We start from the raw sequence: 24282 nt of genomic DNA, 5'->3' as shown, positions 1-24282 counted from the left end.
GAATACGTCTTACAAAGAAAGATGGTCCATGCGCACTCAAGGATAGATCAAAACCAATTTATTGAAGAAATTCCAACTCCTGCGACACGTTTTGGCAGTAAGCTACATGAACAAATACACAGTTCAAAACTCGCTGTGAGGGTATTTTTTAAAGAAAAAAGCTAATTTGCTAAGACAATAAAACCTTCCTGCTTTTTGGCTTTTGTGATCATTTTCTGAACCTGTGTGCTTTCAAATAGTGGCAAGGTTTTCTTTTCAGAAACCATTGGGTCATGAGGGTGCATGTTTCATATCAACGCATAACGATCATGCAGTAGCTTTTATTTTTGGAAAGTGTTAGACAAAACTACATCAAGGGTAATATTCCTATTTTTGCAAGTACTTCAATGCAATGCAGAAGGATAGGGTATCTGGAGGAAATGTAAATCATTTTTAGGTCGAGCGTAAGGATTCGACCTCGTGTATTCTTTTAGTATACTTCTTATGTCTTAAAGTGATTTCATTTGTTGGTTGCAGTGTCCTTTAAAAACTGTTGCTCGCTAGTCGTAAGTTCTGCCTTTTTCACTCTCCATTTTCTGCTTTAGAGCAGTGACCAACTACTGTATTATTCCACTTTAGTTTATTAATATGTTACTGTGACAGACTATTTTTATTATTTCTTTGGTGCTCCCCTTTCACTGTGGGTCCATCACAGTACTGTACAGGCTGGTAGCTGCCTGCGTTTTATTGCAGCATTCTGTTCCTCCCATCTCCTCCCATGTCATTTACATTTGTTTTGGCTTTATTCCAGTGCTGTCCTTGTTTACCTTTGGCTCATAAAATAAGCCTATTTTACAAAAGAAACATCCGTTGTTTAGCTCACTGCTCACAAAAGCCACAATATGCCCTTTCTGGTAGAAGGTAGCTAAATCTAGAAGCAATGATGTGAAACTTGCTTAGCCTTGCATCACATCACGAGTCTCTTTCTCCAGGGCCCCTACCTGCCAGCACTCATGACATCCCATCTCCTCCCATGTCATTTACATTTGTTTTGGCTTTATTCCAGTGCTGTCCTTGTTTACCTTTGGCTCATAAAATAAGCCTATTTTACAAAAGAAACATCCGTTGTTTAGCTCACTGCTCACAAAAGCCACAATATGCCCTTTCTGGTAGAAGGTAGCTAAATCTAGAAGCAATGATGTGAAACTTGCTTAGCCTTGCATCACATCACGAGTCTCTTTCTCCAGGGCCCCTACCTGCCAGCACTCATGACATCCCATCTCCTCCCATGTCATTTACATTTGTTTTGGCTTTATTCCAGTGCTGTCCTTGTTTACCTTTGGCTCATAAAATAAGCCTATTTTACAAAAGAAACATCCGTTGTTTAGCTCACTGCTCACAAAAGCCACAATATGCCCTTTCTGGTAGAAGGTAGCTAAATCTAGAAGCAATGATGTGAAACTTGCTTAGCCTTGCATCACATGCCAGCACTCATGACATCGCACAGAGGACATTGCTTATCTCCTTTATTGGAGACATAAATCTTCTCATACTGCTCTGCTCATTGAAATGGGTGGCAAGAATGTTTGCAAGACTTTTCATTTTGTTAAAATACAAAGAAAATACTTTTCTAGCCTTATTTTCCAATTTCTGTTCAGACGCATACACAATGCAACGTAGTGCAGTCATTGTCTCGTCTCTCCTTAAGGGCTTGTTCTTTCTGATGTCAGTAACCGACAGTGACCACCAAAACACGGCAGGAAAAGACGAAATTATGAGACAGGTTGACCAATTTATGAGGCAAGAAAAGTCCAGTTCCGAATTTATAATGCTAATAGCTCTAACTCAAGAAAATGCGAGACCTATTGCATTGCAAATGCTTGTCTCTTCCTGTTGCTATTGTACTGACAGCACACAGATTGTGCAGGGTCTATATGAGTTTGAGGCAAAATTACTGTAACAAAACAGGGTTTGGCAAACCTCTTCTGACCATTATATTCCCTCAAAAAATGCAAAACTAACAGGTGGACAGTTTAACCTTGATGAATGTCATTTATTTCAAAACATTTTTGAAATGTTTTTTCAGGAAGTTCATCATAGTCACAACATACATACTTCAGGAGATATTACCGTTTTGGCTGTTGACAAAAGGCATCTTCATATGTGCTGTGGTCTCCTCACTTGCCTGAGAATATATCACAAAAACAGTGATACATACAAAATATTTTCAACATAACCAACTACACCCTCTCACTAAAAGTCAGTTCCCTCTGTATGTACATCACTGCTATGTTTACCAGCGTTGTGCGGTTCCCCAGTTCCACTCTCGTGCAGCATGTTCGTTTAGTTTCCTTTCCCTTATCGCCTTCGGCATAACATGATTGTGTGCGATGAATCGTCTGATCAGGAGTCGTTGGGTGCATGCAAAAATCCCATCGTCTGGTGGGAGTTGTTTTGTGTTGTAATACCCTCTTTATCAGGGGATACCCAAAGCACTCCTTGTTTCCCCCATACCTCCGAGCAGTGTGCCCCACTCACTCCCATCCTTCTTCCTGCCTACAGCTAAATACTCATTTTTGAAACAATCTGATCTCTTCTACCTTATCTTTTATGTAAATGATTCCTCCCTTGTTCACCCTTCCCAATTTATCCTACCGTGTTTACATTTTTTGTGTGTGTTCTTCCCCATAACGGTTTTACATTTTGGATGAGGTTGGCATAGAAAATGCATCATGCACCATTACCGCTGAATGACAGATAATAACACAGTAAAGGTTTACTATTCACGCACAATAACACAGCATTAGTAATATGTATGAGCTCCTGAAGGAAATGACAAGCTAATATTTTACTGCATCAGGTAAATACTGTGACACTTAGTGAGGTGCTAGCCAGGTGTGATATAAAGCCCTCTATTTCGGGTTTTTGCCTTTGCAACTAGGAATAATGTGTACAACCAATATTTAACAAATAGAATTTCTCATGTTCCTCCGAATGCCAGTTCCTGTGCAAACTCTTGATTGCACTTTTATTAAAATGTACCATAAACTTGTCAGTCGCCCCGTTGTGAAATAATGTAAAATGATTGTTTTCTGTATACAGTGCATCTTTGATATAAAGAATGTAATACATGATGATGGTTCAGTGTACTTTTGAGATGTAATTTAGTCCCTCATGCATTGCAATGCAAATCCATAAGAGAGAGATTTATACACCAAACAGCCAATGTAATGTTTGAGAGGATAATACTCATCTGAGCGGAGCCAAAGCCAACCCTAAGTATATGTTAAACAAGCACTGGCAAGGCCAACAGGGCTCACTCTTGGGAGAGCTTTTGACTTTGGAAATTGGTTGGGGGGTGCTAACAGGGAAGTAGGGGTGGGTAACAGGATGATTTTAAAAAGCACTGTAAAACAGCTTCGGTCCTCCTACAGGAACGTTGTGGCTCAAAAACAGTTTGGTTGCTCTTGTTAAAGACACATGCAGTTTCCCCTGTTAACCCAACCCAACATGCCAGAGGCTACTGCTTACACTGCTGCTGAACTGGCTAGAGGATGTGTCATAACAGCCAGAGCTGTCAACATGTGAATTGGGGAACTAGGTTCGAGTCTTGGAGTCACCTCAACAATCTTGTGATTCTGTGCAAATCACTTAATTGCCCTGTGCCAAAAAAACAAATAAATAATATGCATGAATGTCCCTTGTGTAATGTGAATGTCCCTTGTGTAATGTAACTGCTGTTCATATAAAGTGCTCCAATACCATCAGTAAGTTTGCGCTATATAAAACTGAAAAAGAAAGGATAGCTATAGGTCTTAATACAGGCATTACATCACAAAATAAAAAAGGTTTTCAAAAGTTTTTATTTTTTATTTTTTTTAATCTGTTTATTTCATTTATGACATAAACAAAAACGCATCCATTCAAACAGTACAACTGAAATACTTAAAAGAGATAGGAGAAGAGTAGGAAATGAGAATAGATAGTAGGGGGTATGAAGATTATAGTTTGCTTGATGAATGACTGCGGGTCTAATGTTTGGTGATCCGATGGAGGGGCTAAGGCTACCGTGGGAGGGGCACGCATAAGAGGCGAACAGGGTGTGAGTTATTAATTTCGAGCAGGGTATGTTTGTCATAGGAGGAGTGTACCCCTGTGGGTGTAGCTTCGCAGTGGTATATCTAGGGCATGTGTTTGTATACTTATCATCTGCGTTCGAGTTAAGGTTCATATCTGAGTGGTTGCACGTGCTGGGGCTTTACTGTGGGCTAGTTGTTGTAATGCTTGCTTTATTTCGTCCCTTTCTATGGGTTTGTCTAGCTCTAGTGCTTGTGCAGTCTTTAGATGATTTACATGGGAGGTCCTGAAAAAATCTTTTAATTGTGTTGCGAGTGGGGCAGGTTCTGCCTGATATAACCTTGCATAATACTGCTTGAATGCGTCATTTATTTCTGATTGTGTATTCACAATCACACCAGTATCTAGGCGAATGGCGTTTATAGGAGTATGCCGCTGAGTAACTTTCACTAACCAGGCCAACATGCGGCTTGAACGATCACCCTCGGCGTGTGGTCGCGCCGTGTAGTGTCGATAGTCGAATTTTCGTAAACGGATTTCAATATGACCCCATTTTGAGTGTGATCGTGTTATTGTTAGCAGTACTGCTAAAGCCGCTTCACATTCCGCCTTACGTAATTTCTCCTCGGTGTCATGTAGCTCTGAGAGTAAAGTGCGTCGAATACCTCCTGCAGCCCCGATACACATGCCCCTAATTACCGCCTTGTGTCCGTCCCACTCGATTGCGCGTGTTGTGGCTGTTTGATTATTGATTGTGAAGTAGGATGCTATGGTGTCAGCTAGTTGTTCCCGGAAGGGCGGGTCGCACAACAAGGTGGGTTGTAAGCGCCAAGTAGGAGTACGTGATAGCTGAGTGCCCCTTTTCAGTGTGACGATTAGGGGGCAGTGATCTGATAGGGTTTTGGCCAGATAATTGGCGCTGTGTATTAAGTGTGTTATCGTGGCCGAGCATAATAGTAAATCAATCCGTGTGTGGAGGTTGGGTACCGGTGAATAAAAGGATTATTCTTTGTCAATGGGATGAAGACTTCTCCATGCATCATGTAGCCTCCGTTCTGTTATCCAGGACCTTAGCATCTCAGATACCCGCCTACTAGGGGCGCTTAAAATCTCCTCCCCAGATAATTGGTATGGACGGGTCTTGTGAGATCTGTGCAGATGTGGCCCTCAGGAATTCCCCTTGTCCCGAATTTTGGGCATATATACCAGCTATGGTTAATTGTCTACCATCCAGCTCTCCACTGAGGCAGACATATCTGCCATCTGTGTCTATATATGTGTTTTGGACTGCGTAGGGGACCCCTGAAGCGATCCAAGTCAGTACTCCCTTCGCATATTTTGATATTTTAGTGCCATAGACAGTGCCCGGCCATCTCTTATTAATTTCCTTTAATTCTTGTGTGGTGGCATGGGTCTCCTGTAGTACAGCTATATGCACCTTGTGGCGTCTGAGATAGGCATGTACTCTGCGTCTTTTAGTAGGATTAGCCAAGCCCCTTCTGTTCCAGGTTACAATATTGTATGTCATTGAAGCGTTTTGTGTACGTACTGCGAGCGGTGCACGTTTTTAGGTAGAATTTGCCGCGTCCCCCCGCCCATCAGCCCCCCGCACCTCTGATTCGGACCAACCCTCGAGTGTAGGGTGACTAGCACATACCTTAAGGAGTTAAGAGTGAGAAGAGTATGGAAGAAAGGAAGAAAAAGGAAGAAGTGTGAATAACCAGGCACAATAGGTGCAAGAGTGGTTTCGAGCCGATTTGTGTCCATACGTGAACCCATCTGGGTTAGGGGGCTGCTGTAGTATATGGTCCAAGGCGGCCGCGAGGTCCGGCCTAATCAGATGACGTCATCTCCCGTTCAGGCACAACACGGTCTCCGGAGGGATTCCAATTTGCTTGGTGTGATGCGAATTAGGGCAGTGCATCTTCCACCCATAGGCAGGTTAAGGGGGAGATGATCGATTCTGGGATGTGAGGTCTGCTCAGGTGTTGACAGGGAGTGCCTGCGTAGGCCGGAGAGTGCGCAGGCCGCGGGCCCATAGCGTTTATGTCTTACGGAGTAGGTTGATCACTGCATTTATGTGTTATTTTTAAAGGTCGTCTGTGGTGCGCGGTGTGAACGCCGGCCCCAAGATCAGAGGTGATGCGGGTGGGCTCTGCAGGGTCCCCATCGAGTCTGAGTCTGTGGTGCAAGATTCGCGGTTGTGCTGTATTTGAATGTTCGAGAACCTGTTGACGTCATTTAGCGCTTGAGCTTGCCAATCCGCTGCTTGTTTTTCAGTAGGACGTGATACGGTTCTGGGTTTCAATTTCCTTTACTTACGCTTCTTTTGTGTTAGCCATTCCTTTTGCTCCGTGTGTTTATCTGTGGGGTCTGCTAAGCCCTTGGCGTAGATCCAAGTCCAAACATCTTCTTTGGACGGGAAGACGTGGGTTTTGTCGCCATCCACTACGCGTAGTCTAGCAGGGCATATGAGGGAGTATGAAAAGTTCTTGTCGCGTAGTACCTGTTTTGCTTTAGTGAAAGTGGCGCGTTTGCGTTGGACCTCCGCTGTATAGTCCGGGGAGGCAGTGACTTTTACGTTTTCAGTTTCAGCAGGACCCAGCGCACGGAAGCCCTTTAGGATTTGATCTCTGTCACGGTAATTCAATAGCCTGGCTATTAATCGGCGAGGGGGGGCCCCTGGGCGTGCGGGTCCGCCCAGGATCCGGTGTGTCCGATCCATCGTCAGGAAAGGGGAGGCCTCCTGTTTCAGTATGTGATCTTTTAGCCAACACTCCAGAAATGACTCTGCGTTAGGGAGCTCGATTCGCTCCGGGAATCCCAGGAATCTAATGTTATTATGGCGTGAGCGGCCCTCCGCTTCCTCCGCTCGTCTTTGGAGCTGTATTATCTCAGATTCCTGTTGTTGTATTCGGGTTTTCATGACCTCAATATTTGGTTGAGATGTTTCTAGAGTTGATTCGACTGTGGTTACTCTGTCCGCCAGCTTCCGGTGTTCAGTGCGCAGTAAAGTGACTTCCACTGTCATTGCGTCTATTTTTCCTTCCAGGGGTGTTTTCGTTTCTAATATCGCCTGCAGTACCTTGTTGATTTGTAAAGATTGAGCAGCTAGCGTTTCAGTCACTTTGTGCAGTGGATCTGAGCCCTCCATCTGCAGCGGCGGCGGTTTCGGTTTCACCATCGTGGTGCCTCCCCTGAGCTCTCCTCGTATTATGTTGTGGTTTAGGTGGCCAGTTTATACGGTTCCGACATTTGTGTTGTGCCTTGATTTCAAGGTTTCGGGGGAGGGTCTTTATATACAATTAGGCCAGACTTGTCGTGTGCCCGTCGGTAGGTGCGTGGGAGTTTGATGCGCTCTGCAAGAGATATGTGCCGGATATTTGCAGTTGACGATTGCGCGTTGCAGCGCACGTATCTGTGCGTTTTATGTTAGGAAAGAGTCGGCATTGCTCCCGGGCTTTACACAAAATTAAGGAATGTCATTGAACCTGATTTTGTTGGTGGGTGTGGTGGTTAACTCACAGATTGCTTGATTTCTGGGCCCAGGGGCTCCCCCAAGTCACTCTATCAAAAGGGCACAGCGTAGTTTGAGTTCCCCTCTGAACCCCGGTGTATGTTTCGTGTAAGAAATCCCAGCAAGTCCGGAAGAAAACTTGTAAAGATTTTATTGATTCATATAACTTTTGATATTTTCCCAAAGTACTGGAGTAGAGAATAACCTTGTCATCCGCACATAAAACAGCAAGTATATTTAAATTATTTTATAATCAAATTGAAATTATTAGCAGAATAGCAGAAGGTGCTGTAGGCAACCACGGCAAACATAAAAGTAAACAAAAGTTCAGTGAACTTTGAGCAATACACAGAGCTGCAAAAAACAATATCAAGGATCGGATGAGAGGAAACAGGGAGAGGGTGTAAGGATTTAAGAGCTATGATGCAGCATTGCCGCTTCATACCACATAAATGGACCTGAATTTCAGCGCAAGTAGCTTAAGAAGAAGCGGTGTAAGTACCAGGGCTGCCGAATTTAGAGATGATGAACCATCTTCGAGTGTCTGCATCAACTGAACATCCTTTGACTCTGGGCAAATCACTTCATCTCTCTGTGCAGGGTTGGATGGGGAAGGAGGGTAGTCGGGCATTGGCCGATGGGCCTGTGCCTCTGGTCCATCAGCCTGTAGGGCTTCTGTAAACCAGCCTAGGGAGGCTTAATGTCCTCTTCCCGGTCCCCGCCAGACCACTATAATGTGTCACCATTAGCATGGGCACTCCCCTGTCATGCTGTCAAACTGAGGATTTGTGGGGGAGTTGGTGTTCTGGCTCTTAGGGCATTCTCACCTCGACCCCCTGTCGGCCCGGCCAAGAAGCAGTCCCCCTGCTGGGTCATCACTTTCAGCCCATGGTGGACATGGGGAGAGTGAGAATATTAAGGGGTCTTGCAAGGGGGACATTCTTGTCTAGTCCCCCCCGCTTGCCAAAAGTAGCAGCAGCCCAGTGTTTTACTTCATCCTCTTCCCTGCCAGGTCATACCCTGAGGCTGTAGTGGGCTGGGAAGGAGGTGAATATGAGGCATGTGCTTGTTATGGGGTCAGGTGTTGTCACCTCGGTCCCAGTGTCCTTTAGGCCTTGGTGGAGGGGTGAAGAGGTAGGGGAGTGTGGGCAAAGGCCTTGCTGTGTTGTGACCTTTCCCAGAGGAAAAAAACCTGATTGTATCATTATGGTCTCAGAGTTGCTGATGTTGGAACTGGGAAAGCATGTTCGCGTTCTGGCGGCAATTCAACATCTAGTGATTCTCTGCAAATCACTTAATATCCTACCTAATATAAAAATGAATTTGACCTTGTGAAATGGAACTGGTGCGCATGGTTATTGCTCCAGTGCCTTTGGGATGAGTTCATGCTATATAAAACTACAAAAACAAAATATTAACGATTTGGAAATGTGGGGCCACTTTTTTGGGGGGTGACAGGGTCGAATTGTGATCCTAATCTGAACCTGTCTCTGTGTCTAGCAAAAAAAGAATGTGTCCTTGTGTGGCATAATTGGTGGTAATGTAAAGCGCTCTAACACCTTCGAGTTGAGTTTGCGCTATAAAACTGCAAAAATAGTATAGCTGGCCAGTGGAGGGGAACTTATCAAAGTTAATTAATCAGTATTTGGTCCGTGCGCTACAGCAATAAAAGGAAGTGACACATGGCAAGTGCTGCCAAATGAGAAGGCAGGAAAGAAATGCGACAGTTGTGACAATGAATGGTAAGCTGTGGGTGGGTTCCAAACCCATTATCAGACACAAGAGCCTTGCAAGCGAGAGCGCATGCTCTCCCAGGCTCGACCTAAAAATGGGTAACATAAGTCTTCAGACAACTGTGCTGTCAAGCCAAACCTAATAAATAGTCCTTGTTTAAAACGAACCACAGATTTGCAGATGACATTCTTACAATGCCTTGACTGAGAGTACATAGGCTCAATTCACCAAAATGCCAGGGATAGCGGAAGTGCCCTTTGACCTCCACTTTCGTTCACGTACACATACTTACACATACACACAAATTCACACACTCTCACATAAACACACTCTCACCTGCAAGTGTGCACACAACATACATTTAAAAGCATTTTTACTAACCTCAGGTGTCATGGAAGTGCACGTTGACATTTTTATTACACTAATAGTGAATAATATTTTGTTTCACTATTAGTGTAATAAAAAAAATGACAGAAAACTAAGAGAGCGGAGTCCCAACTGACGTCCATAAGGACCAGATGCCACTGGGGTCCTGCCACTGAATTTGCCACCTCTGAAGGCAGTGGCAGGGGTAGCAAATAGCAAGCCAGGGGTCGCTGCTGAGACCCCTGGAGATCCCTAAATGACGTCCATTTGAGAGTACCGCTTCCCAGAAGTAAATGTCTCAACTCAATTTTCAAGAGATTTCCAATAGGATAGCACCAAACAACGTACGTAATATCTGGAACGGCAGGGGAAGGGACGCGCAAGCTATCTATATACTACTACTGGCTGAACCTTGAGAACGATGTCCCTTTAAGCAGCTCACCTCCGTGAGGCATTTTTCATGGCAGAGCTAAGATTTTAACTACATTTTCAGCAGGTCTGTTCCTGCCCCTCTGCTGAGTTTTGCAAACAATATAGCCTCCTTCCCGCGCTTCGAGATGCATAGCATGACATTATCGGACGGGGAAGAGAGATAATATTGGTTATCTCAACATTTTGAATTCGGCTTTTCTGAATTAGTTCTGTAGTGGAAAAGTCGTCGTGTCTGTGTCGGGGCAACGGTCAGAGCCCGTTCAGTCCTGTTCTGTAGGCATTTGCTCCTAGCTATGGAAAAACCCCTGTAGAATGTTGCCAAAGAAATATTTATATTTTAAAGTCATTCATGGAAAGTCAACATACAGCAAGGGCAATCACCCACGGATAACACCAGCTCTGTACACAGTTGAGCAGCTTGACTGCAGCAAAGCATAGAAATGGCCTCTGTGTGCACGAATGAATATGCACGTCAGTTGTCTGCTATAACCAGATGGTAGTCAATCATTACCAAAGAAATAGATCATTAAAGAGGAGCCTGCTGCATTAAAAAATCAAAACTGAAATCGCTGTTTTTTGTCTACAATCCATCTAATAGATAAATACTTTAATGTTCGATGATTCAATATATTTTTTAGATGTCCCTCGTATGCATTACAATGTAAGTACGCCCTAGGGGGCACAATTACACACCAAACATCCAATAGTAGGGAGAGAGACAGCACTACTCTTCTGGCTGGGCTAAAAGCCCACTCCTTATACATTAAGTAATTTGTAGCAATAGCGCTAGCAAATAGCTGCTGTGTCAAACCAGAACTAACAAGCATTGGCAAAGCCAATAGGTTTCGCCTATGCAAGAGCACCTCTGGTGGACTAAAAGCCCACTCCTTATACTTTAGGTAATTTGTAGCAGTAGGGCTAGCAAATAGCTGCTGTGTCAAGCCAGAACTAACAAGCATTGGCAAAGCCAATAGGTTTTGCCTATGCAAGAGCACCTCTGGTGGACTAAGGCCCTCATTACGACCATGATGGTCGGCGGTAATTTGGGGAAAGGTACTGCCAACAGGCTGGCGGTACCTTTTCCCAAATTATGACATTGGCGTTTTGGCTCAAGCCAAACTGCCAATGTATCACTCCAGCCATCAGGGTGGTAAAGGTCGCTGGGCTGGAGACTTCGGTCTCCAGCCAGGCAGCCGTCACAATCCTTCTCTCGGGATTATGACCCCACCTACCGCCATGGTTTTTGTGGCAAGCCTACCGCCACGAAAACCATGGTGGTAGGCACTATCAGTGCCAGGGAATTCCTTCCCTGGCACTGGTAGGGGGTCTCACCCGCCCCCTTCCCCCTCCTCATATTCTTCCCCCACCTTCACCCTCCCTCTCTCGCCCCCCCACATTTACAGACCCACATGCGCACACTTACACAATCATACACACACGCATACCCACATCAACCCACGCATGCACTCATACACACCCACACACCGCAACACACACCAACATACATTGTCGCGCACACGCATTCACAACACATAACATACACGTACACTCACATTCAGTCAATCTCGCACGCATTCAAGCGACACACCTGCATGCACGCATACAAAAACAAACACACCCCCTTCCACACACACACAACACTGTCACATATGCACATAACACCCCCCACCCCTGTCTCCTGTCAAAGAACCCGACCTACCTGCTTGCAGAGGGTCTTCCGGCAGGAGACGGGACGCGGCGCTGCTATCAGCAGCAGCATCCGCCAGCAGAACACTGCCAGGCCGTATCATTGCTCATGATACTGTAGGCGGTGTTTTGCTGGCGTGGCTCTGCTGTCACCTTACTGCTGTCTGCCGCCATTACCGTCTATGGTATTCCGCCAGCTATCTGTCGAAATCCCATCGAGGATCATAATGCAGGTGGGTGGCTGGTAGCTACGGCGACAGTATGTTGGCGGCCGTCACCGTGGCGGTAGGCACCATTTGCCGCCAATGTCATAATGAGGGCCTAAAAGCCCACTACTTATATTTTAAGTAATTTGTAGCAGTAGGGCTAGCAGATAGCTGCTGAGGCAAGCCAAAACTAACAAGCTTTGGCAACGCCAATAGGTTTTGCCTATGCAAGAGCTAGCAGGGTTGCCAATGTGTTTAACCATGTTGCACACCAGCATGGGTGCTGTTCAGCATGGCCAAAAGTTGGTGGCATAGAAGAGAGTTTCTTGGAGTGGAATTTCATAGAGTGGAGTGGACTAGAGTGTTGTAGAGGGGAGTGGAGTGGTGTGTCGTAGAGTGGATTGTTGTAGAGTGGATTTGAGTCGAGTCGATTGGAGTGGAGTGTTGTGGACTCAAGTAGAGTGTAGTAGAGTGAGGTGGAGTCAAGTGGAGTAAAGTGGAGTGCCATAGAGTGACATAAATGAAGTGGTGTAGTGTGGAAGAGTGGAGTAGAGTGGAGTAGTGAGTCATAGAGAGGAGAGGAGAGTGACATAGAATAAGGTAAAGTGGCACAGAGGCAATTGTGTACAGTGGAGTAGAGTTTTGTAGAATGTTGTGGAGTGGTTAGGGTGTTTTAGATTGTTGTGGCATAGAGTGGTGGAGAGTAGAGTGGAGTGTGCATGATGTGGTAGCACACTTTTTTCATTAAAATGACCATTACATTTGCACATGCAGTTTTACTGATGATGCTTTGCAGTGCACAAACGATAATATGTGGAAATGGCATCACTTGGTATATTGATTTGTTATGATCGTATTAAAATAATTGTTTCCGCAACACTTCAGAATTACAAAAAAGTGCTTCATTTGTGCTTTCCTAATTCTGATATATTCTGAAATATTTACACAGTTTGTTTACAGACATTCAAATTTGTTGTGTGCTAGAAAAAAAGCCTTTCCTTTCCCATAGCCAGCAAGATGGTGACATAAATCCTATATCTTTGAAATCAAGGAAAACAAGCAAACACCAAGCTCCCTTGAAAGACAGAGCCTGACAGTTGACCTCTGTCTTTGAATGCACAGCAAATGTGACAATAAGAAAATGTATAGGCCTGTTTACAGAAAGTGAGCACTCATGGAAGTATATAGTACACAGGCTATTCTCTACTGTTAGAAATGGGGTTTCTGGTTGGCTAGGGTATGCACCTCAGCCAGGCAGAACTCCCCACTCTAGTCAGGGTAAGGAAGCTACACACCCAAGGTAACCCCTGCTCAACCTCTTGGTAGCTTGGCCAGAGCAGTAAGGCTTATCCCAGAGGCAATGTGGAAAGCGTTTGCACAATCCACCCACTCCTGTGACACAATAAATACACCAAAAAAGAGACTCCACACAATGTTATATAAAAATAGAATGTATTGTATATAAATCATAAACCAAACATGACATGAATCATACATTACCTTGCCCACTGGGCAATTGCAGGACCATCACAGTTGGTGCAATAAGATAAAACTTGTAAGTTACACACATCATGAAAAACACCCTCCCTATGCACACAAGGCAGGTCCTGAAGTATGCTCGTTATCTTGAGAAGGCAAAACGATATACACCATAATATCAGATCATGAAATGCAGCAGTTAGATTAGGGAGAGAAAACACATGAATCACCAAAGCATTACCAAACATAAATCATCACTATGGTCTCCAAATGTTATCAGCAATACCTGAGTTATCTAAACACATATATACAGTGCACCTGCACTTTTATTATAGGTTATGTGGTAATGTGAGCACCAGCTGCAGGCTACAGGAACATCTGCACACCAACAACAGTGAAGATGGTAATCCAAGGCAACATCAGCAAGATGTTCAGGACCTCCATCAAGGGTTCCTTCTCCTTCCTGCTGCCTGATTCAACTTATCCAGGCCCCAAAGGTATGGGCAACATGTGCGAGGGGGCCCACACACTGAAGATAAAAGTGGGGATACCTCACTGGGTCCCCTGCATGTAGGGGGCACAAAGGCAGCTATTCACAAGTGCATGAGACAGCTGCCACACAGTGAAGCTCAGCCCCAAGACTGGCTGTCCGTGAAGGACCGTGAGATGACTTCGTCACCGATGCAAATTCCTGTGAGCCTCACACTACCTAGCAGGTAAAAGGGCCGACTGGGCCAACCTCAGGAAGTCCTCTCCCAGCAATGGAGGCAGGTCTCGGGAGTGGTGACCCATGCAGAGCACACTTGCTTCCATTTGGGTGGGGTCGGCCAGGCCCCGACGTAGGCAGATTCACTCATGTTGTCCAGGCGACGCATCGTTGGCATGGCAGCCCCCGCAAGAGGGGCCATGCTGGACTGCCATACAAGTTCCTCTCATTGAGGAATGACTGCCCGCCATGCACTGGGCCATGACTACAGCCCATGTCTCAGGGCAGACAAAACCAAGCGCTCTGTATGTACTACACCGTAGGACCTTCACCTTCCAGTTGCCAAGCATTGGGACCCCTCGGAGAGAGAGAACACATGCACCAATCTTGGAAGGTAGGAAGTGCTCCACATGCACTTCTTGCCATCTCATTGGCAAAAAAGGCGGCAATGCCCAACATTTGTTGATCTCGCCCAGGAGAAGTGAAAAGCTGCAGTGCTTACCATGTGCTGATGCAGCAAGAGCCAACGTGCCCTTGGAGAGCACTCGGGGCACACGCACAGGGCAGGCAGCAGGACAGCACATAAGGCAGCAAGTGCAAAGTGGCAGTCCCTTCTGCAGTCCAACAATCAGTAGTCAGCAGACTAGTCCAATAAGGCAAGGAGTCCAAATGGCGGTTCCGCCTGGCAGCACAATAGTCCCTTGGCAGTGTGCTGGATGCTGAGCCAGCAGCATCTGGTTACAAGTCCCACACAGTGTCTAAAAACACTTGCAATCCCTGTACTTATACTCAAAATGTCTTTGATCGAGGGGGCACTTCAAAACAACCTTAAGTGCACAATGTCCCCTTTTAATTCCATCCCTGGCTCCAGACATCAGTAGGAGGTATTCAGCCCATTGTGAGGGCAGGACACAGCCTATTCACATGTAAGGTGTGAATGTCCCTACCTCTACCCAGCCCAGGATGACTATCAGTATGCAGATGCCTCTTCTGTGACACCCAGCCCCTCCTGTGTGATGGTTGTCTGGGAAGTATGTACCAATTGGAGTGTCACTCTGCCTCAGATGTTGTTTGAAGTCAGGCTGCAAAGCACTAGAGTTATAAGCAAAGAGAAATGCCCACTTTCTAAAAGTGGCATTTCTAAAATAGTAATGTAAAATCCACATACACCAGTAACCAGGATTCATTGCTACCATGCCCACGCCACTCCTCACAAATCAGGAATTACCACTTATACATATATAAGGGAATTCCCAATGTAAACCTATGAGAGGAGCAGCACTCACAGCAGTAAAAAACAAAATAGGCTGTTTGGACTACGAAGACATGTAACACATAAACATATATGTCCTACCTTTTATGTACACAGCACCCTGCCCATAGGGCTATCTATACCTTAGGGGTGTCTTAGGTGTAGTAAAATGTAGGGGTGGGTGAAGAATTCCGCCCCGCTGGCAGAGTTTGTGGAGTTTTCTCCACTCTGCACTGTGTGCGGAGTTCTGAAAAACTGAGTTTTTTTCTCTCACTCGCTCTCATCGTGGCTGCGACCGGTCATGATGAGTAAGCTGCTGCTCGAGTATAAAATCTACTTGAGCGGCAAAAAGAAGTTAGCGCCCTCTAGTGCTCCGCGTGATGTTGTTCGCACTGTTTACACTCCCTCACTGAAAATCGGTGCAAACAGCGTCCCTTACCCAAACTCCACCGCTTGCAGAACTCCGCGTAGCGCTGCTGAGTTTTTTCGGCACTTCGCGGAGTTCCACGTAGTAGAACTCCGCCTAGGCCTAGTAAAAAGGGAGTTCAGACCTTGGCAAATAGTTTGACTTGCCAAGTCAATGTGGCAGTAATTGCGAACGCAGGCACTGCAGTGTCAGGCCTGAAACAAGTTTGAAAGGCTACGTTTGGGGTTGGGGCAATCTGTGCTGCAGGCCCACTAGTAGCATTTAATTTACCGGCCCTGGGTATATGGTATACCACTTTACAATGGACTTACTGGTAAATTAAATAAGCCAAATAGGTGTAAGCCAATAGGGGAGAGAGCACATGCACATTAGCACTGACTAGCAGTGGTAAAGTGCCCAGAGTCCTAATGTCAACAAAAAGAGGGTCAGAAAAATAGGAGGAGAAAGGCAAAACTTTGGGGATAAACCTGTAGAAAGGGTCGTTTCCAGCATCCGCAGAATAGGCTAACTCAAGCTGCACAGCCTAAAACAAATAAAGCCAAAAAATAGAAACCGCGCAAATGTGAGTTATGAACCACAAAACCAATGGTAAGCAATGGGCAGAATGAATTCCAGTGAAGCTTTTGGAATGTCCAAAGAAGTCTTTATGCTACCAGACAGCTGCCCTGTCTGCCTATGCATGTGAGGATATATGGGAACATCTAACTTTGTGTGCTGCAGGTGTACAGGTTTTACCAAGCACCATGTGGCATTGCAGTGGGGAAATCAAAAAGTGAACTAGTATTTCATGACATTCATCCAAGGAGAAGTAAAATCCTATTCATCTTTTCATTCTTTCTGCAGCAACCTTAGGAAAACAGGTAGTGCATAAGAGGACACAGCTACCACACCACGCCACACTACTCCATAAGACAAAACACCTCTTCGTACTGTACTAAAAGTCTAGCTCTTAAGCCATTAGGGAAATCCATATCATTCTGCAAGTGACCAGGCCATTAAGAGAACCTCACTAATGATTTTGCTATTAAGATGGCAAGCACTTTCCTAGTGACTGCTGGGACAATTGAAACTATTGGTGATTACCGCTCAGGATGGTAAGTGAAACATTTATTTCGATCAATTGTTGGTTTAAACTTAGTAACACCTTTTTTCAAACTGTTCTGCCATGTCTTTAAGGACATACATTGTTTTCGCTGGTTAAATCTGCTCTTTCTAACCCGTATCTAGTCTCATCATCACACATACGGCCTGTGTGGTTCAGAAGAAAATCTTGTTTTTTAGCAGTACAGCAGAAACGTGGATATGTGGAGGGAGAGAGTGTATTCAAGGGGAATATTTGAGGATGCACGTTGATGTACTGGGCTTGAATGGCAAAGTCTCAGGCCATCAGTCGGTTCCTTCTTTCTGTTTCTAATTCCCAACATAGATGGGCCCTTAATGGAACGTCTGTTCTTCCTCTGGCCTTAGAGCAGATTTTGGTCTTTCTTGAGACTACTTAAGGTATCACATGTAAACTTCAACAGGGTCTGTCGGCTTCTCTGAACTGTTCTCAGTGTATCCATTTGGTCCATGTAAGTTGAAAAACACCAGGACTGACACACAAGTAGAGAGGCAATTCAGACTCTCCAAATGGGTACTTTCTTCTCTGGATTTTTCACAATTTGATAAAAACCTAACTCGTAATACCTTCTAGTCATGAATGCCATCTTTCCAAATGGTGTTTCTGATATAATGTCTGTGTTAGCTATTGTCAGGTGGTTAATAGGGCCTGCCCATTTACCAGTTTGCACAGTTATGTGCATTCACAAACCAAGCCAAGGTATAAAAACAGGAGAGTGTTTTGTATGTCTGGAGGAGGAGAACCGGGAAGAAATGATTCATAAATGTAGAACACGGTGTGAAAAGGTGGAATGTCAGTGAGAGAGAAATTAGTTTCTCGGTCTGATCCTCAGGTGTGTAGGCCACACAACATTTTGTTGCTAGCTATGATGGACGTGTTCCTGGAATGGTTTTTAGCTCCTTTTTCAATTGAAATGGAGATGGAAAGAGAGTGATGTTTATATTTTTTAGTTAAAACATATAAAATGAGAAGACATTATCATTTCTTGCATTTTTGAACGCTCAGTCTGGTACCATTTTGGCTTCTGGTGATGTGTTGACAATCTAAGAACTTCTCTGCAGAGTTTACAAGATCCAGAATAATAATACAGAGGTAGTGCACGTAGTTTCTTTAAATGTTTGCTCCGAAGAAATGCAGCCATAGGTGAAATAGGTGTGAGTTATATAATTAATTAAATTTGATTAATTAACTTTTATAACTCAAAAAACCTGCAGGCAGTGGATGTGGCCTTATGCCACCAAGTTTAGCATGGCACTGCGATGAACTAGATCCAGTGCATAGACAAAACTCTGCTGAATACACGATGATCGTAATACAAGGTCGTAATCGTAATGATGAAGAAGTCATATGCAAATCTCTATAGCTGATTCTTTTTATTAGTTAATATTGTGGAAACTGTACATCAAAATGCATGAACATAACATCAGCGTAGAAGGCTCAAAACTAAATACACGATGCGCCAATTGCTTTAAGGAGGGAATATACCAGCTGCTTTCTTGGTACGCAGGGGAGTTTGTCAGTAGGTGTTGGAGGGGAAGCTCTAAGTCTTGAAGATGGTGAAGCTTGCAGGGTTACGGATGATCACAAAACTGTGGCAGTACCTAATACATGAGCATGTAGAGTGACGCTGCCTTTATTAATCTCTTCGGTGTTGTACTTATTGAAGGTGGTCTAATCAAACATTTTGCACACCTAAGTTTAATGGAGATGCACAAAATATTCACTTTACGCATGAAAATTTCCAAACGTGACTCCTAGAATCATGAATGGTCGGAATGTAAGTATACAATGTCCCCTTGTGAATACAGAAATACCACCTACCAATATGCCATTTACAAATGTTGAGTTTGGGTGAGTTTGTGAGTGCATGTCACTCTAGAAATAAACACAAAGTTACTCCTCGCTAAGCAGTATTATACCTGCGTCCATTGTGGGAATGGCGAAGAAAATCCCTGTATTTCAGAAGGATGGGGAGAGGAAGGGTTGCTCCGGTGAAAATAATTTCACTATGGAGTAACAGTGCCAAAAACTACATGTCCAAATGTGTGATAATTTGCACGATCATTTCTACAAGTGCAGGTTGTATGCATATGAGTACTCAAAGAAATCGACCTTTGTAAACCAAGTCCTTCAGAAACTCTAGTTCTCTGCCATTCTTAATCCACTATTTAAGCCCATGTATGTTAAGCAGCAGAATTTGTCTTCCTACACAGAAACAAGCTCTCTCACTGCAAAATAAGGTTCTAGATTTGTGGTCACATTTAACGAACCAGATAATATTCTTGTGGAGTATTCAGCATATAATATGTGCGCTCAGGTGGTGTGACAACATATATGTTTGTATTTTTTTATCCAGGTGGGTTTTCATCTATGAAAAAGGCTACCAGTCTAAAGGAGACCTCATCAGTTCTGTGAATATAAAGCTGAAAGGTATCGCGCTTATCGATGTCCGGGATCTGGGTCCACAGCTCTTGGATGCTGCAGATTATGTGTTCCCACCCCAGGTAAGAAGAACAGAGGCTAATGCACCTTGCTTTTTGATAGATATTGCTTGCAATTACTTTCAATGCATTTTAATGTTGCTTTGTCCCGACTGAGTTGCAGAGCAAGGCCAGTTGTCTATATTATGATGTCATGGGAGCCTTGCGAAAGACATTCTGGGTTAAACAGCAGCTTGGTGTTAAAAGGGTCCGAGGATGCTTGTTGTTGACCACAAGGTGTCCTAGGGGGATTGGTGATTGTCGGGGTGGACACAGGAAAGCTGCCTGGTGTGCCTGTGAGAACTATTTTTCTTTGAACTGGGACCCGTTGGTGGCTCAAAGGTTGCAGAGACCTAGTTATCACCACCCGTAGTGAATCTTTCTGTACCCGAAATTAATCCCGGCTGACCAAGGTCAAGGACCTAGTTTGATCAGCCGGAGAAACTTGGTTTCTCAACTGCCGAGGCTCACATGGGCCCGTAGATAGAGACAGTATCCTTACTGCATCAGAAATTGTGCCAGATTGACTGGATGACTGGTCCGGTCCATTGTCAGAAGGACCTGCTAGAGCCGTTTGGGAGTTGGCTAATACTTGATCTTTAGTGGGGAGTGAAGATGGCGCATGCAATGGCATATGTGGGTCATTTGCCGCATCATTGGACTGGGTGGATCCTTTCCTTGACTTTGCAGATAATTGAAGCAGGTTGCAGGTGGCGGTAGAGGTCCCACTTATCTTGTTCCATTTTTTGCAGAGTCTCTTCCTCTCCCTATTACTAATGGGACGTGGCTGCTGGTGTTTCTCCGACCTGTTGTTTTCAGGGGGCAGTCTGGGTGTCCGGGCTTTAGTTTATTGATTGCGGATGAATACTTGTTGACAAACCTACGCATGCTGGCGTGCTGGCAATGTTATTGACCCACATGGACACATCGTCGGCAGGGGAGCTTCTAGTCCGAGGCTTGAACTGATAAATATGATGTTGCGTCTCTGCAGGATGGATGTTATGGGGTGCATGGTTTTGCAGAGAACTCACTCAGATTGTTTAATGATGTTGTTTAGGGCCACCAGTCAACTCCTTGATATCAGAGAAAATGGTGTTGAGAAAGTTCAGGAGTGATGTCAGACCGTCTATATTAGGGGAACAACAGTAGGCCGACTGCGTGAAACTTGCGGTCGACTGTGCTCTGAGAATCAATTTATTTAGATTGTAAAACTTGTTGTTGATCCCTGCAGTAAAGACTGCCAGTAAATTCAAAAGGTCGACTCAGAGGTCCAATTTATCGGAGTGTTAATTTAGGCCCATATTTATACTTTTTTAGTACCGCATTTGGGTAATTTTTTTATGCAAAGGTGGCGCGAACTGTTTGCGCTGATTTTGCATCAGAAAATGATGCAAATGCAGCGCTAAAAAGTATAAATATGGGTCTTAGTGCGGAATCTGTATATTGAAATGTTTGCATTAATTGAGGCCAGATAGCCTTGGAGGTGACCAAATTTGTTTCCTGAGCTGTTTTGCCGCACATTGGTGAGCTGCAAGTTGGGTCTGTAAGGTGAAGAGACAGTTCCAAAAGATATTGATTGTTTAGTTCCATGTCACCGGGTCTCATATGGTGTTTCCTGAGCGCTCCAGTATAGACAGTTTTGCGGGCGAAAGTGGGATTATGGTCCCAGATGATGCCCAAGTAAATTGGGCCATTGGGGGACTGAAAAGACAGTGAATGCTTGTCTCTGGGATTGGGCCACGGTAATAATTGGTTGCCAATTGTGAACAGTACCTGGATTGGTGGTTGTGCTCCACGCGATTTAGTAAAGGTCTAAATATAACATGCTGGGATTCAAGAGGAAGGGTTGTTCCAGGAGACTTCAGAAATGGGGTTCTTAATACCACAGCAATCTCTTTGCTTCAAAGTGATGCTGCTGTCTTTGGAAATGATTGACGGGAGAGGCATTGTGATCGAATTGACATCAAGATTCCAAGGTCAAGGCATCTCAACTGCAGCCTCCCTGGCTTCAGGGCTAAAGGCTGTTTTGCAGTCCTGGGTCAACCCTGTCGGTGAGGAGGGGTGCACTACAGCCTGGAATTTTAGTTGCATCAGTCTTTCTCTCCTCTGTGCCAGAGTTCTGGAGACTACTTGGTTGCCCCTTCTTGCAGGAGAAACTGAACTGGGTGCCACAGATGGCTTTTTGAGGAAATCCAGGAGGGTTGCAACACAGAGTCCACTATGCCCAACAGAACTTTTTTTGTCCAATAAAGCCACCTTTAGGGGGGTTGAAACAGCTAATGGGGCAGGATGTTTACAAACCCTGGTGGCGCTGCTAGGTGCAGGCACATGTAAGAGTGCCATTAGAAGGGTGGTTTGTTGGCTGGTCTCGAACAATGGAGATGAAGGACACCTGTTCCCCCGAGGAGGGCTTGCCCTGTCCACCTTGTTCTTCCGGTGCCTTGAAGCTGGGGCTCGTTCCTTTTGCATCTTGCCCAACCTCATCAGGTTTCCTCCTGGGGGCTGGGCAAAAGGGCAGACAGCTTCTACAGTCCTCTACTAGCACTGCCTCACCTCCCCCTTACTTATGCGACTACCTTGGGGGAGGGGCACGAGCATGCTGTGCGGTGAGATATTGAAAACTTATGAAGAGGGATGGGGAACCTCTCATAGCCTCTTCTAGTGCCGCCTCACCTCCCCCTTGCTTTTGTAGATACTGCCCTTCAACTAACATGGAGAGGGACATGAACAGGCTAATCTGAAAGGCCCTGGAATCTTAATTTAACATGCAATTTAGAAGAGACTAGATTTGCTTGCAGGGATTTTTTTCTTAGGATGCACACAGCACTAAAGGCAATCCTCAGTGTTATGATTAAAGCCACAGGGTACTGCCAGGACACTGAAGGACTGTTAGGAGGGCGATATTGACGCTTAGGGGGAGCCCATGACTTGTAGGCAAAGAGTGACCCGCTGATGACTGCTGTTGGCTGCTGACTAATAAACACTGCGGCAAGCACACTCTGGCTGCAAGCCCCACCCGATCCTGGTCGGGCCGCTTCTGCAACTTCTCCAACTGTAGCAGGACCTAAACCTGCTACTTCAATGATACTCCCGTGCAGACCGCTGCTTGCTGCTTGTTGCTTGTTATTACTTGTTATTTCTTATTGTTCCTTATTGTTACTTGTAGTTGCTCTTTTTAGTTGCTGCTTACTGCTTACTTGCTGCTGACTTGCTGCTTACTACCCACGCCACTCCACTTGCCAAGATTACAAAGCCTACGATGCCCAGAAAAGGCTTGACCCAAGTGTGTGAACTACCTCTACTGTTGACTTGAATATTTAAACGCACATTCTCCAATGTACCAGACTAGTGAAGATAGCACAGCAGAGGTGCCTTCTCCGCTATGGTAGAGGAGCATCGCCCCCCACCACCAGCAGCATCAAAACTTAAAAAATAAAACAATAATAAATAATGTTTATTATTGTTTTATTTTTAAAGGGGCTGGCCATGGGGGATGGCAGGCACCGGGTGGAGTTATGAGCACTCCGCTCAGTACGCAAATGTGTTTGGCCGGCCGTCTCAGAGCAGCCAAACACACATGCGCATTGAGCTCTCTCCAACCCAGCACTGTGTTGGCAGGTTGGAGACAGCAGGCCCAGGCTCCCAGTCTGCCTGGGAGTGCAAAGCCAGGTTGCTCAGGCCAATGCTAACGCTGCTCTCATGCATGAGAGAATCATTAGGACTGGCCGCAGGGCATGCTGGGAGTCTGTGCCTGGAGTCAGTAGTCCAGCAGAGGAGCAGTGCAGCGGGTTCAAGGTAAATTATTTTTTTTTGTTCACCTTCCCCCGCCCCACCACTTTGCCCCGCTGCCAGCCGCGACTGGAGAGCACACACAAAAATTTGACTCCGGCTCTGAAGGCGTCTTCGCCGCTACAGCTAGAAGTTTGTCCATAAGCACTGCTCTCAAAAAAACAATGTTTTGGTCTGACTGGGCCCCTGATGTGACAGCAGAGGGTTTTGTTTAGAAAACTACATAAACTGAATCAAGCAAACTACATAAACTGAAACAGAGCTACGACACACGCGATTAGACTTCATAGTTGTATACAACGATAGAAAGCTCATTCGACAGGGAAAGAGGAAAGTTTGTAGCCTGCACATTCTCTGCAATATTACAGAGTACACAAACTGCATCTGAAAATGTATGTGTACATCCGCGATAAAGAGCCAAATCATAAATTTGCTCCAGAAAAAGAAGCTTTACAGCAACGAAGAGATGGTGTTTTGTGGTGCAACCACACCTCTCTGTAGAGATCTAGCTTTATCGTGATGGGCTGATGCTCAAACCCATCGTTTCACAGTACAGTGTACTCATCGCATGAACATTCATGCATTTCACTTTCCTCAAAGTTTTATTTTTATGAAAGAGAACATCCGGCATAGATTCATAGCCTGTCCTGCGCTTTCTTTTGTATTTGTGGTCAGTTTCCTCTAAAACTGCCCCTTTCATTACCACTTCTGTTTTGAATGCTTTATTATGCTTGCACTATTGCTTTGAATTTTATTTGCTTCTTTTACCACGTTGACTGTATGTTTTCACGTGTGTCACCAACACATTTTATTTCTATGTATCTCTATTTGAGTGTTATTGGATTAAAAGTTCATTTGAAATTTCCATTCATCAATTGTCGTTTTAGACTTGACTAAATTAAGCTTGTACCTTTCATGCCAAGTTTGTGCATATAACAGGGAAGTCGAGACTATTGAGTTGGTATGGGGAATTTGTTTGACATTGGCTGAAGGGCAGCAATGCCAATGTCATGGGTTAGGAAATTACTTTGT

General features: G+C 44.9%; 1 protein-coding gene across 1 annotated transcript in view; it reads left to right on the top strand.

The window, feature by feature from the left end:
- The window catches only part of P2RX1 (purinergic receptor P2X 1), a 450021-nt gene that overhangs the window by 59529 nt on the left and 366210 nt on the right, over nt 1-24282 (top strand). Inside the window, exon 2 of the mRNA XM_069226686.1 lies at nt 19338-19485. Within this exon, the coding sequence (XP_069082787.1) occupies nt 19338-19485 (148 nt within the window). The remainder of the gene's footprint in view (nt 1-19337; nt 19486-24282) is intronic.

The sequence above is a fragment of the Pleurodeles waltl genome, chromosome 3_2, assembly GCF_031143425.1.
Source record: "Pleurodeles waltl isolate 20211129_DDA chromosome 3_2, aPleWal1.hap1.20221129, whole genome shotgun sequence".
Classification (NCBI taxonomy): domain Eukaryota; kingdom Metazoa; phylum Chordata; class Amphibia; order Caudata; family Salamandridae; genus Pleurodeles; species Pleurodeles waltl.
The sequence above is the reverse complement of the archived record's forward strand: the minus strand, read 5'-3'. Positions and strand labels throughout refer to the sequence as shown.